At 42.7% G+C, this 18169-nt stretch overlaps 1 protein-coding gene and 1 non-coding gene across 3 annotated transcripts in view; both read right to left on the minus strand.

The window, feature by feature from the left end:
- Positions 1 to 18169, minus strand: part of SNX29 (sorting nexin 29) — a 585715-nt gene that overhangs the window by 533243 nt on the left and 34303 nt on the right. For both annotated transcript variants that reach the window (XM_081560361.1, XM_081560362.1), the window contains one exon: positions 3522 to 3646. In XM_081560361.1, coding sequence (XP_081416487.1) covers positions 3522 to 3646 — 125 coding nt within the window. The remainder of the gene's footprint in view (positions 1 to 3521; positions 3647 to 18169) is intronic.
- Positions 5833 to 5905, minus strand: TRNAW-CCA (transfer RNA tryptophan (anticodon CCA)). The gene has a single exon. It is a non-coding gene; the product is annotated as a tRNA-Trp (tRNA).

Consider the following 18169-nt stretch of genomic DNA (forward strand, 5'->3'; position numbering starts at 1 on the left):
AAGACTTCACCTCCCAATGCAAGTGGTGCGAGGTTCGAGCCCAGTCAGGGAGCCCAGATCCCACATGCCTCGGGGGCCAAGAAACCAGAACATGCACAAAATAAGTAGTATTGTAACAAATCAATTAAAAAACACAAAAAACCACACTCTGCGAGGGCACTGACTTCCAAATTCAGCCCTACATGCAGCCTAACCCCCGACAACCAAACGCAGCAGGCGTGCCCCTGGTAGACTCTCAGTATTATCCCACTTTTGTGATTTTCAACAATGTCATTTTGTTCAATCATTATGCTGAAGTTCAGCTTTTCTCTCTTCATTTAGAAACAGAGCTAATGCAACAGCCTTGTGGATTAATTCACCACTACTCATTCTCTCCTGTCACTTCCAATTCAGTTAACGGAGCTGGAGAGGTCCACAGAGGAGCAATAATGGGCCTCAGGCCGGCTGCCCGAGGAGGCAGGGAGCAGGGAAGAGCCAGGAATTTGACATGGGTCTGACCTGGGCTGGAATCCTCAGCTCTGCCATTTACCAGCTGTAGATGGGAACTTGGGCAACTTATTAACTAATCTGAGACTCAGTGTCATCATTTGAAAAGCAAGGACACCATCACCTATGCTGCAAAGTAACTGGCATGTTATCACCATACACCAGCTCGGGCAGATCAATACCAAGGCCTCGAGCCCCCACCAAAACCCTACAAGGCAGATCCTACTACGATCTTTATTTTACACAAGAGGAAACAGAAGCTGAGAGAGGAGATGTCCCAGAGAGCTTGTGTGTGACAAGTCACGGAGAGGGGATTTCAACCCTGCTTCCTGATCACTAAGCTACACAGAGGGCCCAGCCCCGCAGCCAGGAGGGACGAGGGAGCCGGACAAGGCTCTTTTCTGTCTGATCCGTCTCTTAGGATTTCATTTTCTCCATTCTGCCTGGCAAGGCCATTCCAATGGCTTTAAGAACAACCATAAAAAGCCATTGATCTGATCTTTCCCAACTCTTAGCAGCTGAAAAAACACCTGCCCCTCACCCATGAGGTTTCTAATCAAACATTCAAAGGCAGGAAAGAGGTTTTAATCAGCCAAGGACCATCCTGCACCTGTGAATGGTTAATTAATGCTGCAGACAATGATGACACAAGCCCTTGGCAGCTACTCAAGGGCGAAGCTAGTCTGGTCTTTGCTTCACTTCTAACTGGCCAGGAGACTGGGCAGCACACAGTCCTCGGCAGAAACAAAGCCAGAGGCCGCTTGCTTATCAGCCTCTTGAAGATGAGAGGGTAGAAATCATGCTAAGATGCAGAGAAACAATGAGAATGTGAAAGCTGGTGATGCCTCACAAATGTGTAGGTGCTTCTGTGATCATCAGGGCCAAGTAACAAAAAGACACGAATTCTAGTCTGGATGGGAACAGAAAGAGCCATTCTTCATGGTCAAAAGGTCAGAGCCTCAAGACGGGGTGAGATGGAGAAAGAGGTTAGACGTGCAAAGGGTGTTTAGGAGAAGGTAACTGGTTAAACATTTGGGGGCAGGGCATGTCTCTGAAATGAAGCAGGTGCTTCACATGAGGTTATCATGTGAATCTTCCTGACAAACCCCCAGGGAGACGAGATGCTCTGTCTTTACAAGTGAAAATGGAAGGCACGGAGGGGCATTTTCCCAGGGTCATGCCAGGCTTACCCTCAGAGTTTGACTCCAAAGCCATGGTTGCCTCTGCCATGCCCAGAACTGTCCAGAGCCTTGTGGTCCATTTCACACCAGTTTCTCCGAGGTAGTTCCCCACAGACAGGTAAGAAGGAAATAAAAAGAGGGGCCAGCAAGCCAGGGGGTACTCTGGGAAAAGCCATGTCCTCAAATAGCCATCAATCAGCCCTAAACCACTTCCACACAGAGCTCAGGGAAGCGTCCTGGACATAAGATGCTACCAAGGGACTTTCCCAGTGGTCCAGGGGCTAAGATTCTGCACTCCCAAGGCAGGGGGCCCAGGTTCCATCACTGGTCAGGGAACTAGATCCCACATGTCCCAACTAACAGTCTATATGCCACAACGAAGATCAAGGACGTCACACGATCTGGCTCAGACAAATTTTTTTTTTAAGTGCCACAGAGACTACTGAGACTGACATTCAAGGTGGCCAAGGTAGCTAGCTGCAGTTTCTACGAGGACTGAGGCTCTTTACGCTGGCTCTTCTCTGAACTGGCCCACTGTGACCCAGGAAGGCGGAAGAAAAATCAACGGTGACAGGAATCCTTCTTGCAGGCCCAAGAGGAACCACATTCATTTCTGAAAAAGAGCAACTGGTGAGATGAACAGGATCAAAGACTTGCTGGAGGGCTCAGAGAAAGGGGAAGGAAGATATGCCAACATGGGTGAGAGGGAAAGGTAGTCGGCAGAGAATTTCAAGACGGCTCTACCGAACACAGCCAGGGCTGATTTCTCGATGTGAAAGGAGGTGGACCAGCAAAAGGTGACACATTTCATTCAGCAGGGACACTGACATCACAGCAGCAAGATTCAGGAATTCAAGGTGGCACGCACAAACGGGGTCTTAAAGAACCTGCTCTTCAAAATCGGGGGTGCGGGGGGGTTTTATACAACATGATACAGTTCAAAGTTCAGATCCAGGGACTTCCCTGGTGGTCCAGTGGCTAAGACTCAGCTCTCCCAATGCAGGGGGGTCCCGGGTTCAATCCCTGGTCGGGGAGCTGGATCCCACATGCCACAACTGAGACCCGGCACAACCAAATAAATAAATATTAAAAACAAAAAAGTTAAGATCCAGGCAGAAATCAGTATTGCAATTGTCCTTCAATTGAAAATAAAGAAATTAAGAAAAAAGGAAAAAAAAGTTCAGATCCAAAGCAAACCATTGAACAAATGATGGCTGCACTGCAGAGAACACAGATGAAGATCTCGACCACTCACAGCGCTGTCCTGTGAACTGAGCGAGTTAATTTATATGAAAGACTAACAACATGCCAGGCTGACACTTAGTACCCATGGGTGCTAAGAGTTATTATTACTAGCATCATTCCTATCGTTCAGAGACACAGGAGCACAGAACAAGGGAAATGCTGTGACAACTTCAAAATGGATGGTAGCAGAATTCTAAGCTCAGAGATCTGCCTGATTTCTGTCACTGTTACTGAAGACAGATTTAATTATAAAATGCCTTGCTATCCTTGTGCATCAAATCAGAACAGATTATTCACTTCTCAGCAATTGCTACACCACACTGGCGAAATAAGCACCTCAGCGGCAGGCCCCCCCAACTCCCTTGAGACCACAACACGTGGCTCTGAGAATTCTGCACAAAAGGGTGACTTCCTTTCAATTAACATGCCAGACAATACAGGTACTGACTGCGAGTGAGACATCCTTACCGTGGATTTCCCATCACCACAGGCCTCCCGCCCCCAGCAGTCCCACAGGATGACTGCCTTGCTTGTTACTAAAAAGTAAATAAAACTTAAAAGGGCATAGAGGAAGGGACATGCTCTGGGGTTCACCCAGCCGAGCAGTACCTGTTTCAGTTTTGCTGGCGAAGCCTGCTGCCTGTTTGATTGCGGCTGCCGTGAGTGCTAACCCTCGACTCCTCTTCAAGCCGTGCTGCAGGACAGCTTCAAACTGGGCACACAGACAGGTTACCCTGCAAGAGAACCAGTGATTCATCAGTCCACCCTGGGAAGGCGGAGAAACAACCAGGGTGGCGTGGGCATCTCCCAGGAGAAGCAAGTGAAGGAACACACTAGACACCAGGATTTACAGGCAGGTAACCGACATGTAACTGACTCCCCACTAGCTCTCCCCATCTATGTTCCTTTCAGGTTAACTCAGGGCAGCCCCAGGCAGTCCAGCGCTGTTCATCAGACTGGTGAAAGCACAGAAACAATTCACAAGAGACAAGGGGAAATGGAACTGGTGCCAGCCAGCGGGGGTTGGGGGGGAAAGCCAATTTAAAAACAAATCAGTTGTGTGTGGGTTGGGTGTTAATTTGTATCCAATTCACAAGTTTCAACTCTAATTCATATCATGTCCTTTATGAAACAAGATTATCTTCTCAGAGATTGAATTCGCAGGTCTGCCAAATTGGAAACACTGTGTAATTTCATGGCCTGTTACATACCCTAAAGAAATAATATGAATTCTGATTCTTGTTCTTTATTTTGTTGTTAAGAGATTACATTGTTGAAGGCAGATCTGGAGTTGATGAAATTTTCAATTAAGTTACAATTACTGTGCATTTAATTGAATTTATTTCTCAATAACCAAAGAAATGGGAGATTCAGGATCATGTTCACAGAGATGAGGTCACCATAACCACACTCGATTCTTAACAGTCCTCCCAGGGCTCCCGGGCCCCCAGCCCGACTGGATCTGTGGACCTCAGACACTCTTCCGTTCCCTCAGGCAACAAACGTTAAGAAATCCTGAACTTGTCCCAGGTGCCAGGCACTATTCTAGGCTCTGAGGATACAAAGGTGGGAGTGAGACAGATAAGGTTTCTCTCTCTGCCTTACGGTTCCAGCAGGGAGAGATTCACAAATAAGCCAACCAGATCCTATCAGTTAATGAGAACTCTGAAGAAAATAAAACAAGATGAGGTGGTGGATAGAGCCAAGGCAAGAACAGGCTTAGACGGTGTGGCCCGAATGGAGGTAACCTTAGACTCATGACCTAGACGTGACAAGAGGCAGCAGGCTGGGCAGAGGGGCCCCATGTAAAGACCCTGAGGCCATCACCACCTGGCTCATCCCTGCCTAACTGCAGGCATTTCCTGCTCCACCCACTCCCACACCTGCAGTAATTATACTCCAAGTGTTTATCATGCTGTGGGTGGTAAACATCTTCACATCCATGATTTCACTAGCTCCTCCCATGATGATATGATTGGGGCAGGTATTATTACCTGCATTTTACATGTCAGGAAACTGAGGCTTAGAGACACTTAAGAGCACATAATAAGTATGTAATTAACAGCAATATCCGTACTCCAGACCTACCCACCCCCACGCTATCCAAGGTAGTTCCCACTACACCCCGTACCATGACAAACAGGCTTTATTCTCAGACAAAAGTCCACTCACTTCCATATGCCATCTTTACTCAAGTGTTCTGACTATACCAGGAAACCCTAACACAGTATCAGCAAATACACAGCACATGTATGCTGACTCTCTAGTCTGTGCCTGTGGCAGACATCACTAATCCATCCCAGCATTCCAGGCTACTACTGCCAATGATCAAAGTTAGCCCTCCAAAGGAAGGAGTCCCTTCCTGCATCCCAAACCTAACACGTGTCCTCACCTACACTATTTGGCTTCCAACTCCTACTGGTCCTCCTGGCTCCCCTGCACCTAGTTCCCTCAGTGCCTGATACATAGCGTGTGCTCCGTATATGCTTTTTCAGTGGGTATGTGCAAGAGTGATGAACCTTGGTCCCAGAAGACTCCCTCACATTGAAACAACCCTTTTCACTGGGCAGATGTCACTCTAATATTAGATGTACACATGCTAGTCTCTCTGTATATCCACAGGGGCACACTTCTGAGGGCTCCCTGTAAAGCTAGGACACCCCCCAAAACTAAATCCCACAGAAACCAAAAGAGAAGCATGATAAAATGGAGCCTGACCAAGGGTCCCGTCTCAGGGTGGTGGGGTGAGGAGGCAGAGGGGGAACCTTGGTCTGTGTTTGAGTGAGTGAAGTGAGTGAAGTCGCTCAGTCGTGTCCGACTCTTTGCGACCCCATGGACTGTAGCCTACCAGGCTCCTCCGTCCATGGGATTCTCCAGGCAAGAATACTGGAGTGGGTTGCCATTTCCTTCTCCAGGGGATCTTCCCGACCCAGGGATCGAACCTGGGTCTCCTGCATTGGAGGCAGACGCTTTAACCTCTGAGCCACCAGGAAAGTCTGGTCTGTGTTTAGAGGTCTCCATATTAAACCACAGCCTGTATCTTTAAACGAATCATCTGCAAATACAACGATTAACTCAACAATCCCAGTCAGGTTGTTTGGCTCCAATGCACAAGTCAATAACTGCCCCGCCAACTCTATAATAACATCTGGCCTCTAAGGTGAATGGAATGCAGAGGAACAGCACTAACACAGCCCCTGAGGTTTGGGTTACATCAGCAGGATTACCTTCCAGATGCACCTAGGTCGCAATCAACCCAACACAGCAGAAAACCAAGGTGGGCATTAGTCCTATAATTAGTTTATTACAAAATGTCTGCCTTACTGAAGGCCATTCTATTTCTCACCCTCCCCATCTCACCTGAGCTTATATCTACAGGTCATTCAAGACTTAGCTCAAGGATCCCCTCCTCCAGGAAGCCTTCCTGAGTGCTTCCTCATGCTGCAATACTTGGCCAGTCTCTCTGTGAACAATCTGCTCTCCACCACTGTCTCCTCTGGCTAACTCAAGTTCCCTGACAGCCAGGATCACGCCTCAGTCATCTTAGTTGCTCCAGCACCCGGCAGGATGCCTGGCTTCTGCGATGTATGTGACCAGAATTGTCCCTCCCCTCGAAGAACTCAGAACATGGACTTGATGTCTACTTAGGTAAGAGGGGCATCTCTGGAGATCTTGTATAAGTTGGAATCCAGGACAGTTAAGACTAGGGAACCAAAGAGAACACACTTGTCCAACCACAGGAATCTATACCCTTCATCTTGTGGTGGGCATGCTATGGGTACTGACTTATAATCATGTCACCTGAAGGTGTTCCATTTCTTCTCATCTGACTCAGAGCAAGATGATACTTCCTGCAGAATGAAAGGGGCACCTGCTTTCATGGAGCTCACCGTTTTCTCAGCTCAGTCTCTCCTATCTTCCAGAATGCCCTCCACTGAGTGCTCTCTGAGACCCATGTTGGGGGTGGGAGGAAGGACTGGGCTGTCTCCACGGCATTTTCTCACATCTAACCTCTACTCTAAGTTAATGAATTGGCCATGCTTTTAATTAAGCGGGGCACTTAACAGTGGATGTTTTAATTTTTTTTAAAAAGCACCAGCCAAGAAAATCACTTCAAGTTTTTATGTATACAGCTATTCACCAGATAAGTGGATAAATAAAATGTGGTATATTGATACATGCATGTGCGTATGCTAAATTGCTTCAGTCACATCCAACTCTGTGCAACTCTATGGACCGCAGCCCACCAGGCTCCTCTGTCCATCGGATTCTCCAGGCAAGAATACTGGAGTGGGTTGCCATGTCCTCCTCCAGGGGATCTTCCCAACCCAGGGATAGAACCTGTGTCTCTTAAGTCTCCTGCACTGGCAGGCAGGTTCTTCACCACTAGTGCCACCTGGGAAGCCCCTATATTGATACAATGGAATTCTATTCAGCAATAAAAAGGAATCAAGTACTGACACATGCTACAACAACGACAAGCCTTGAAAATATTATGCTAGAGGGAAGAAATCAGACCTAAAAGCCATACATTGTATGATTCCATGAGATGTCAAGAAAAGGTAAATATATAGAAACTACAAGTATTGGGTTGGCCAAAACATCTTATGTGAAAGTGACTCAGTCGTGTCCAACTCTTTTGAGACCCCATGGACTGCAGTCCATGGAATTCTCCAGGCCAGAATACTGGAGTGGGTAGCCTTTCCTTAACATCTTATGGAAAAACCCAAAAGAACTTTTTGGCCAACCCATTACATTAGTGCTCGCCTAAGGCTGGAATCAGGGATTAACTATAAACTGGCATAAAGAAACTCTTTGGGGTAATGAAAATGTTCTGAAACTGAATTGGGGTGATGACTGCACAACTCTATAAATTTACTTTTAAAAATTCACTGCATTGTACATGTACAAGGAGTAGATTTTTATGGTAAGTAAATTAGACTTCAATAAAGCTGCTTAAAAAAAATAATAAAACCTGCCCTCAGGGTGCTCAGTAAAAGCTTGAAGCAGTGAAGGAGTTAACAGTGGAAAATGAAATAACCTTCTCCTGCTAAAACTGAAATAACCTTCTCCTGCTAAAACTGTCTCCCACCACCACCACCAGCACAGCTGGACTTTGCACAAGCTTAACTGCTTTACTGCTAAAATTCTGCAGGCACTGGTTTTCCTGAGCTGCGTCCTATATTTCAAGACTGCTTAACCTGTCACATTAATCTTTAATAAGAATCCTAAGAATCCTGTACTTTTTATGACAACTATAAGACATTTATGGTGAATGTGAGACAGACAGGATTAGTAATAAAAGCTGCATTTTTAAGAACCACATCAAATTAACCTGGTGACAGAGCGCGTAACTTCAAACTGATCCTTTCACTATGTTACAGCTTTATTGGAATGTTTTGGTGAAGAGCAAGTACAATAGTGAAAATGGAATGGACCGTCCTCATGTGAAAAGTTCCAAAGTCACCTAGAACAGAGTTGACAGTACCCATAAAAACCGGCCATTAACAGCATTAGCCACATCTCAGATTTAACACAGTACAATCAACTAGCCTTGCTACAGCAAGGCCATCACATGACAGTCATTTGAAATGGGCCATGCCCTACATTTGTGTGTTAAAAATTTTCAGAGAAGTACACATCCTTTCTGGCTGAATTTTACTAGCACCAATCAATCCTCAACTGTAATCTACAAGTCAGATAAAGATTTAAGAATGAAAATATTCAAAACATCCTTTACAACTGTGGAAAGTTAAAAATACATAAAGATTTGACATTTGGGGAATTGGTTAAATGATACTACAACATATAATCGAATGCCACTTAGCCTTTAAAATATTTATCAAGAGTTTATAATGATAAACCAATAGGTTTATAATATGAAATGAAACATAAGCAGGGTATGAAACTGTATATTAAGTATGTTTTCAACTATGCTAAAAAAAACACAAAAAAATTTGAAGGGAATTATGTAAAAAATTAACAGCAACCTAGTAAAATAATTACTGGTGATGTCTTTCTCACTTCTATGTTTTTCTCACTTAGCTTCTTTTTTTGCATTTAAAAAGTATTCATGTCCCAAGTACCAGAAACACTGCTATCCTGAACTACAAAAAATGAAGAAACATGGCATCAAAGTTATACTGAGAAAAAAATCATGCAACCATTATTTGCAGAGAATTTGAAATGGCATTTTTTAAAAGCACAGATTATAAAGTTAAGCCAAAAAAAGGAGACCTACAAAAAGATATAAAAATGTTTTTAACCAGCAAATTTTAAATGCTGCAATAAAAGAAACTGTAACATTAAAAGTTGATTTTTTTAAGTCAACAAAATGGTGGAGGGGAACAACATTCACAATAGTAACAAAAGTGAAATAAATCATATTTTAATAAGAAAGATACATGTCCTATATGAATAAAACCATAATATTCTTAAAAGGTATAAAGATCAAAATAAATAAAAACAGTACTTTCCTAAATGGGAAGATCTATTTAAATAAAAATGTCAATTCTTCCCAAATTAACATACACAATTAATATAATTGCAATACTAATCACAGGAAGAACTTGGTCCAGTGTGGTTTTGGGTACAGTGATAAACAAATTAATAGAGCAGTATAGAGAACCTCCCTGCCCCCAAAAATCCAAATAAATATGGAAACATTTTATATATAATACTGGAAGTACTTCAATTCAGAAGGGCAAGAATGGGCTATTTAACAGTGGCACTGACACAAGTAGTTACAGGGCTGAAAGAAAATTAAGAATAAAGTTTTGTCTCAAACAACCACAGAACTAAATTCCACATACATAAAGATCAAGAAAATATGTAAGTGTGCATCAAGATCAAGAAAATATATAAGTGTAGAAAAATAACACTTTGGCCACATGATGTAAAGAGCTGACTCACTGGAAAAGACTCTGCTGCTGGGGAAGATTGAAGGCAAAAGGAGAAGAGGGCAGCAGAGGATGAGATGGTTAGGTAGCATCACCGACTCAATGGAAATCAATTTGAGCAAAATCCGAGAGACAGTGAAGGACAGGGAAGCCTGGCGTGCTGCGGTCCATGCGGTTGCAAACAGTTGGACACAATTAGCAACTGAACAATATCAACAAGAAAAATAAAACTGTAAAAAATTGTAGAGAAAAATACAGGAGAACTTTCAGGACAGGATACTCTCAAAGCAGAATTTTAAAGGTTTATAGAATTAACCACAAAAAAATTTTAAATTTCAACGTGGCAAAAGATATGATAAATATGGTAAAGCAATAAATGATAGACTAGAGAAAATATTTACAGTGCACATAACTGGAAAAAAAAATTAAAAGCCATAGTACATGAAGAGTTTCTACAGATGGACAAGACCAACGCCAAACAAAAAAACTATTAAAGAAGGTGAACCAATAAACCATGAAAGGAGGAAATACAGTTGCCCAACAAACATAGAAAAGATTTCAATCTCACTAGTGACCAGGAAAGTACTGCAATACTAAGATACCACTTGGGACTATCAATTTAAAACCAGTCACAGATCTAGCAAAAGTACATATAATTGGGTCCTGTTGGTAGGAATATGAATGTGAATTGCTACATCTCTCTACAAAGAGATCAGGCCATACAACTTGTTAAAAAGACTATACCCTTTGTCCTGGATGGCTCAGTGGGTAAAGAATCCACCTGCAGTGCAGGAGACACAGAAGATGCAGCTTCGATTGCTGGGTCGGGAAGATCCTTTGGCAATGGAAACAGCAACCCACTCCAGTATCCTTGCCTGGGAAATCCCATGGACAGAGGAGCCTGGCGGGCTACAGTCTACGTGGTCGCCAAGAGTCGGACAGCAACTAAGCACAGACCCTTTGGCTCAGCAATCCTACTTCTAGGAATTTATCCTATAAAAATAAAAGCACTTCTAATTATAAATGAGCAAAAACCATGAACAGACATTTCACCAAAGAGGATACACATGTCCAAGAACATGAAAATATGTTCAACATCATTCGCCATTAGAGAAATGCACGTTAACACTACAGTGCAATACGCCTACATACCTATAGGATGGCTAAAATAGAAAATCATGAGAATATTAAAAGATGACAAGAATGCAGAGGAAATGGATCACTCACACGTTGCTGGAGGGAATGTAAAGGGTATAGTCAATATGGAAAACAGTTGGCAGTTTCTTATAAAACTAAACATGCAAATGTCATACAAGCCAGAAACTGCGTTCTTGAGTACTTACCTCAGAGAAATGAAAGCTTAGGTTCACAGCAATGACCTGTACATAAATGTTTCCAGCAGCATTATTTGCAGTAGCCAAAAACTGAAAACAACCCAGACGTCCTTCAGTGAATAAAAAGACCATGGTACATCCAGACCACAGAATACTACTTGGCAATAAAAAGGAGCACACACTATTGATACACGCAACAGTCTGGGTGAATCTCAAGGAAATTACCCTGATTAGGGGGAAAAAAAAAAAAGCCAGACCCAAAAGGTTACACACTGCATGATTCTATTTACATAACATTCTTAGAATGACAAAATTATACAACTGGAGAAGAGAGTGGTAATGGCCAGGAGTTAGGGATGGGGAGGGAAGGGACAGGAGGGAGGTGGGTATGGTTAAAAAAAAGAAAAAAAAAACAGAAGGAACCCTGTGGTGATTAAATTATTCTGCACCTTGACTGTGGTGGGGACACATACAGAGTGATAAAACTGCACAGAGCTCAATACACATACACACGTGAAACTAGCAAAGTGTGAAATACCTACCATCCAAGAATTTTTTAAGGTAAGACCACTGGAGAAAACTGAGTAAAAGATAAATGGGATCTTTCTATTTCTTACAATTGCCTGTGCCTCCATAGTTAACTCACAATTAAAAGCCAAAATAAACAAATATAAAAGCACGAGAAGGCAAAGATATACATATACACAAACATCTCTATTGCGGCATTGTGGTAACAATAAAAGCAGAAACAAAACTAGACACAACCTGAATGCCCATTAACAGGAAAACACTAATAAGTTACAGGACTGCAATACTACCAAATACCAGGTAGAAATTTTAAAAGAATGAGATGCCAAATCTAAACAACCAAAGCAGCACCTTTTCCTCCACGTTTTAAGGTCTCGGAAATCCAGGTGTGCCTCACAGTCGATGGAATTACCCAGTGAAAACTGGCACTGGCTGTTCTTTCTTTATTATGAAGAAGCCATTGATGGCAGGCTGCACAATTATGTTACCCAGTGACATGGAACAATGTCCATAATATACGCCCAGGTTTTTGTTTTTTTTTTTTAAATCAAGTTACAGAGTAATAGAAATGGTAGGATTCCTATTTGAAAGAGGAGGAAGAGAAAGAGGAAGAGGAGTGGGCTTCAGTTATTTGCATCATCTACACTCATGTGAGAGGATGGAAGCATCCTTGGAAACTCAGGCCAATGTGTCTAGAGAAGGGTAATGAGGGCTGGGAGGTGAGGCTGGGCTCCTCACCCACAGCAAGGCAGCACCAACATGCAAGGTTCTCTGCCACTCCTTGCTGAGCCAGGGGTCCATGGACCAGTGAATCAAATCAGCGCGGTGCTCTCAATCAGTCCTCCCTGCTTTGGCTGAGAGCATCCTCTCTCTGTGCTAGATAAATGGAAAGCAAGTAAAAAGCAGACCAGAGATAAAGAGCCAAAAAGATCTCTGAGAAAGGTGGCATCCATCTAGAAGAAATTAAAACTGGTTTTAATTTTATCCCAGGAGCTATACAAAGATAAATCCCAGAAGGATCAAAGGCTTAACTGATAACAATAAAAATCTTACAGGAAAATGTAAAAGACCACACGCACACTCAAATGTTGAGGAAGATCATAAAACACTGAAAACCCAGAAACTGGTAGGTTAGTATATGGACCAGTAAAGAGACATTTAATTGTGTAAAAAAATTTAAGGGCTTCCCTGGTGGTCCAGTGGTTGAGAACCTGCCTGCCAATGTAAGGGACACAGGTTTGATCCCTGGTCCAGGAAGATTCCACATGCCTTGGGGCAACTAACCCTGTGCACCACAACTACAAATGCCCGCGCACCCAGAGCCTGTGCTCCACAACAAGAGAAGCCACCTCAATGAGAAACACGCTCGCCGCAACTACAGAAAGCCCACATGCAGTAATGAAGGCCCAGCACAGCCAAAAATTAATTTTTTAAAAGAAATTTCAAAGTAGTATTATAATAGACACTATTACCTGTGTTTAAAAAGATAATGGACAGATCTGGAAAATATTTGCAATGCAAAAAACAGATGAAAGGTTAATTAATTACTGTCATACACAAACAGCTCTCACAAACTGATAAGGGGACAAATAATCCAACAAGAAACAGGGCAAACAATATGAAGCACCTCTGCACAAAAGAGCAAAGTCAAATAGCCAACAAACATTAAAAAATAAAAAACTGAAATTCACTGGCAATCAACAGATGCAAATTACAATGACAAGTGAGCCACCACTTTTCACCCATCAGACTGACAAAACTTCAAAACAACACTCAAAACTATTATTAGAAAGGAAGAAAAGGGTAGTTTCATGCACTACCAGTAGAAGTTTTTTAGAAAGATACCTGACCACAACTGTTAAAAATAAACACGTTCTCTTTGGCCCAGCAACTCAGCTCCCGGAAATCTCTGCCAAACAAATAAAATCCTCAATACATGAGAAAAGATGCTCAAGGATGTCTACTGTTTCACTGTCCACAGTAGTAAAAATTGGACACAAAGTCAGTATTACTTCGTAGGCAACTGTTGGTACATTTCACGTAATACAATATAGTGCAGCTTTTTAAGAAGAATTTTTAGAACTCTAACTTGGAAAGGATTTGACAGCATAGTGCCAAGAGACAAAATACAGATGCAGAACATTATATATAATTGAATTTTTGGAAGACAATGGCAATAAAACCTGTGTACGTGTATGTGTGTATACATATGTGTATTTTATTTGTAAGAATGTGGAGAAATACACAGAACAAATGATTCTTAATCTTTAACATAAGTTACCCAGAGGGAGCGAGAAGAGATGCAGTAGAGAAAAAGAGGGGGAAAAAAAAAAAGCAAGCAACAAAGAACCAGAAAAAAAATGCAAGCTTGGTAACAGTGAAAACCCCCAAGCCAACAGTTTTCAAGATACTATTAGGCCTGAGGATGGCAGATGGGCATGTAAAAACAAATCAGATGAATGTTCTACCAGAGGAATCGGAAATTGGAAAAATAACCGATTTTTAAATGAGTTAAATCATTTCTGACCATTTTTAAAAGTTACTAAAATAAATACAGTAACTGGATTTCCCAGGTGGTCCAGTGGTTAAGACTCTGAACTTCCAACGCAGGGGGTGTGGGTTCAATCCTTGGTTGGGGAACTAGGATCCCACAAGCTGCAGTTTGGCCAAAAAAAAAAAAAAAACAAAGAAACACAAAACAACTATAGGAACCTCCTGGTGGGACTCAGTGTAGCCAAACAAATAAATAAATATTAATGTATTAATTAAAATACACACATATAAAAACACAGCAACTATCTTCTCTGGGGTAGACAGACCCCCAAGCTTTGGTCCTGCTTGCACTTGGAATTGTTTTGGTAGATGAGGAGCTTCAAAGTCAGGGATGGGAGGTGAAAGCTAAGAAGGAATCAGTCTATGGAGCTGATAAATCAAAAGGGAAAAAGAGGATGGAGAAAGCCAAGAGCCCCTCAATGCAGAAGGACCGAATAAATGGGAAATGAGGAAGCAGAGACATGATATCAGGTCCAGTGGCCAATGGATCTCCCAGTTTGGTCAGAGTCCATAACCTGGAAGAAAGAAAACTCCACACCAAAAGCTTCCTTTCAACAAACAATTGAGTCACAGAAGCAGAAAACAAACTTACAATTACTGGGCAGGGGGAGGAGGGGGGATGAGGGGGAGAGATAGATTGGAACTGGTGTATATACACTACTCTACATAAAATAATAATAAGGACCTATTGTATAGCACAGGGAACTCTACTCAATATTCTGTAATGACCTATATAGCAAAAAGACCTAAAAAAAGAGTAGATAGATAGATACATAGATAGACAGACAGACTTCCCTGGTGACTCAGTGGTAAAGAATCGCCTGCCAGTGCAGGAGATGCGGGTTCAATCCTGGGGTCAGGAAGATACCCTAGAGAAGGAAATGGTACCCATTTCAGTATCCTTGCCTGGGAAATCCTCTGAACAGAGGAACACGGCGGCGGGTTACAGTCCATGCAGTTGCAAAGAGTCAGACACAATTTGGAGACAAAACAACAAACACAACATATATTCACAAAACTGAATCAGTTTGCTATACACCTGAAACTAACACAACATTGCAAATCAACTATACTCCAATAAGAAACAAAAAAACAGGTAAGATGCAGGCCATCCTGCAGTACAGATATGTCTTTGGGAAAGCAAAGGCAACTGAGAATAAAATTCGCAGCCTATTATTACAGCCAAAAAAAAATGGTTTTTAAAAAATAAACAAAATCTAAAACAATATACATTTGTTCTGATTTCTGGCCATTCTTAGAGCCAGAGCATTTAGGTCTCATCCCCCAGTCAGTCTCATCCAGGCTCACCCTAAGCTTTCTGTCCCTTCTCCCAGCACCACCACCTCTATTCAGCTTCCTCATCCACTGCACAGAGCAGCCCCCTCTCACTGCAACCCCGACCCCATCTCTCTGGCCCACCACCCTGGCCTGTTGATCAGAAGCCACCCTCCTGAAATGCAAACCTGATAACATCATCTTCTTTCTTGCCACATTCTGCTTGGGTTACACGGTACATAACATGATTTTTGGGGGACCATAAAATGAACATTTTCAGGTTAATCATTTTACTATGTCAAGAAGAATATTTAAGCAGCCATCAATCTTTGACTTCACTGACAAAACCTGAGTAGACAAGGGAGGCCTTAAAATTCCACCTCAAGTCAATCTCTGGCACAAACGGTATGGGGAGTGGCAAAAATTGTGAAAATCTTATACAAATAGCCATAGTTTAAAAAAATAATATTCTATCGAAAAAAGTTCAAATGCTTCCCTATGACAACAAGTCAAGAATCTATTGACTTTACAGCCAAACTTCCGGCACAAACAACACACCATCCACAATCCCAAGACTTTCTCTCACTCCCCTGCATTTGCTACTCCTGCTGCCTGCAAGTCCCATCCTGCCCATCTGAAAACTAAAGACCCTGTACTCGCCTCTCAAGTCTATACTACGTAATTATTACTACAGGCCACCATGACCGTCTGCAATTTACACGTCCACTGCCCAGGCTCAACTGAGTTCCTTCAGAACGTCAACCATCTCATCCAGCTTGCAGTGCCAATGCCAACTCAGTGACTATAAATAAGTATCTGCTGAGTGAAGGAATTAATGAGAATCATTCTAGCCTTCAGTTTCCAAATTAGCCAAAATACTGGTATGTCTAGTCACAGGAAGGAAATGTACTGCACTTACGAAGTTCTCACTGGGTGTGTCAAGCTAACACTATTATATCTAATCCTCATTTCAATGCCAGGAAGTTGGTACCACGATCACCATCTAATTTTTTTTAATTATCTGTTTATCTATTTTATTTATCTATTTATTTGTTTTTGGCTGTACTGGGTCTTGATTGCTGCGAGGGCTTTTCTCTAGTTGCCATGAACAGGAGCCACTCTCTAGTTGTGGTCTGTGAACTCTCACTGTGGTGGCTTCTCTCATTGTGGAGCGTGGTCTCTAGGGCACAGGCTCAAAAGTATGGAGCACTGGCTTAGCTGTTCCACGGCATGTGGGATCTTCTTGGACGAGGGACTGAAGCTGAGTCTCCTGCATTGGCAGGCAGATTCTTTACCACTGAGCCACCAGGAAAACTCTCATCATCTAATTTTATAGATGGTGCAAGAAAGGTCTAGAGATGCCACGTGTGTACATGCTAAGAGGCTTCAATCATGTCTCTTTGCAACCCTATGGACTGTAGCCTGCCAGGCTCCTCTATCCATGGGATTCTCCAGGCAAGAATACTGGAGTGGGTTGCTCTGCCCTCTTCCAGGGGATCTTCCTGACCCAGGGATCAAACCTGGGTCTCCTACGTCTCCTGCACTGTCAGGCAGGTTCTTTACCATTAGTGCCACCTGAGTTAGCACACATGTACAACTGGTGATCTGTGGACCCGGTGACCATGAAGATAAGTATGCCTGACTCCAGAGCTCATCCTTCATGCTCAAGGCCTCTCTCCACATCAGGATGGTGGCGATGACGATGATGACTGTGCTGACCCGTGATTCCCTATGGGCCTAGCACTGCTCTCAAAAACTATTAATATAAAAACATAAATATTTATTAAAATTCTGATGGAAATGTGCTCAGATTTGCCAAATGCCCTAGGGCTCCCCCTATTTGCTAAAAATAATCTTTTCCCAAAAAGAAATCAATTCATTTGATCCACAGAGTAAAATGAAAGCAAATGCAATATGGAACTATCTGCTACTAGAGCCTCAAGGTGGAAAGCAAGTGCTCAGGCAGAGGAGATAAGAAATCCAATTAATGAACCCCAGGGGGTTTTGCCAGGATGAGAAGAATTAGAATATCCGGTCAACACCTCAAACCACTAAGAGGCTGGTAAATCTGTGACGAACTGAACATTAAAAAAAAAAAACAAAACACATGACGAACATCCAGAGACATTTAAAAGAGGAAAAGGAATGTCTGAAAAAGCCATTCAGTTTCATAATTGTCCAAAGGAACACACAAGGCAGTTTTCAACGGTGTCCCAGAAATAATATTAGGGAACAGCAAAGGGCAGCTGGTTTCGTTCTTTAGCTTCCTAAAAAGTTCAACACAGTTTCGAATTCCTTAACAGGTAAAGAAAAATCTCAGGTGGCTCAGTGAAGAATCCGCCTGCCAATGCACAAGATGCAGGTTCAATTCCTGGGTTGGGAAGATCCCCTGGAGAAGGAAATGGCAACCCACTCCAGTATTCTTGCCTGGGAAATTCCATGGACAGAGGAGCCTGGTGGGCTACAGTCCACGAGGTGGCAAAAGAGTTGGACATGACTGAGTGACTGAATGGCAACAAAGAAAAATCACCAAAACCAGAACTCTTCCCTGGCATGTTTTGAAAGAATGCTCCCCTCTGATTTCTTCTGACATAGTCACATGAACGAGTCACAAAAATCTACTCTGTCTAAACAAGGCAAATACCCAAAGCCAACCCGTTGCCACCCA

Source organism: Giraffa tippelskirchi, chromosome 13, assembly GCF_054371585.1.
Source record: "Giraffa tippelskirchi isolate mGirTip1 chromosome 13, T2T-mGirTip1v1.2.pri, whole genome shotgun sequence".
NCBI classification, from domain to species: Eukaryota; Metazoa; Chordata; class Mammalia; order Artiodactyla; family Giraffidae; genus Giraffa; species Giraffa tippelskirchi.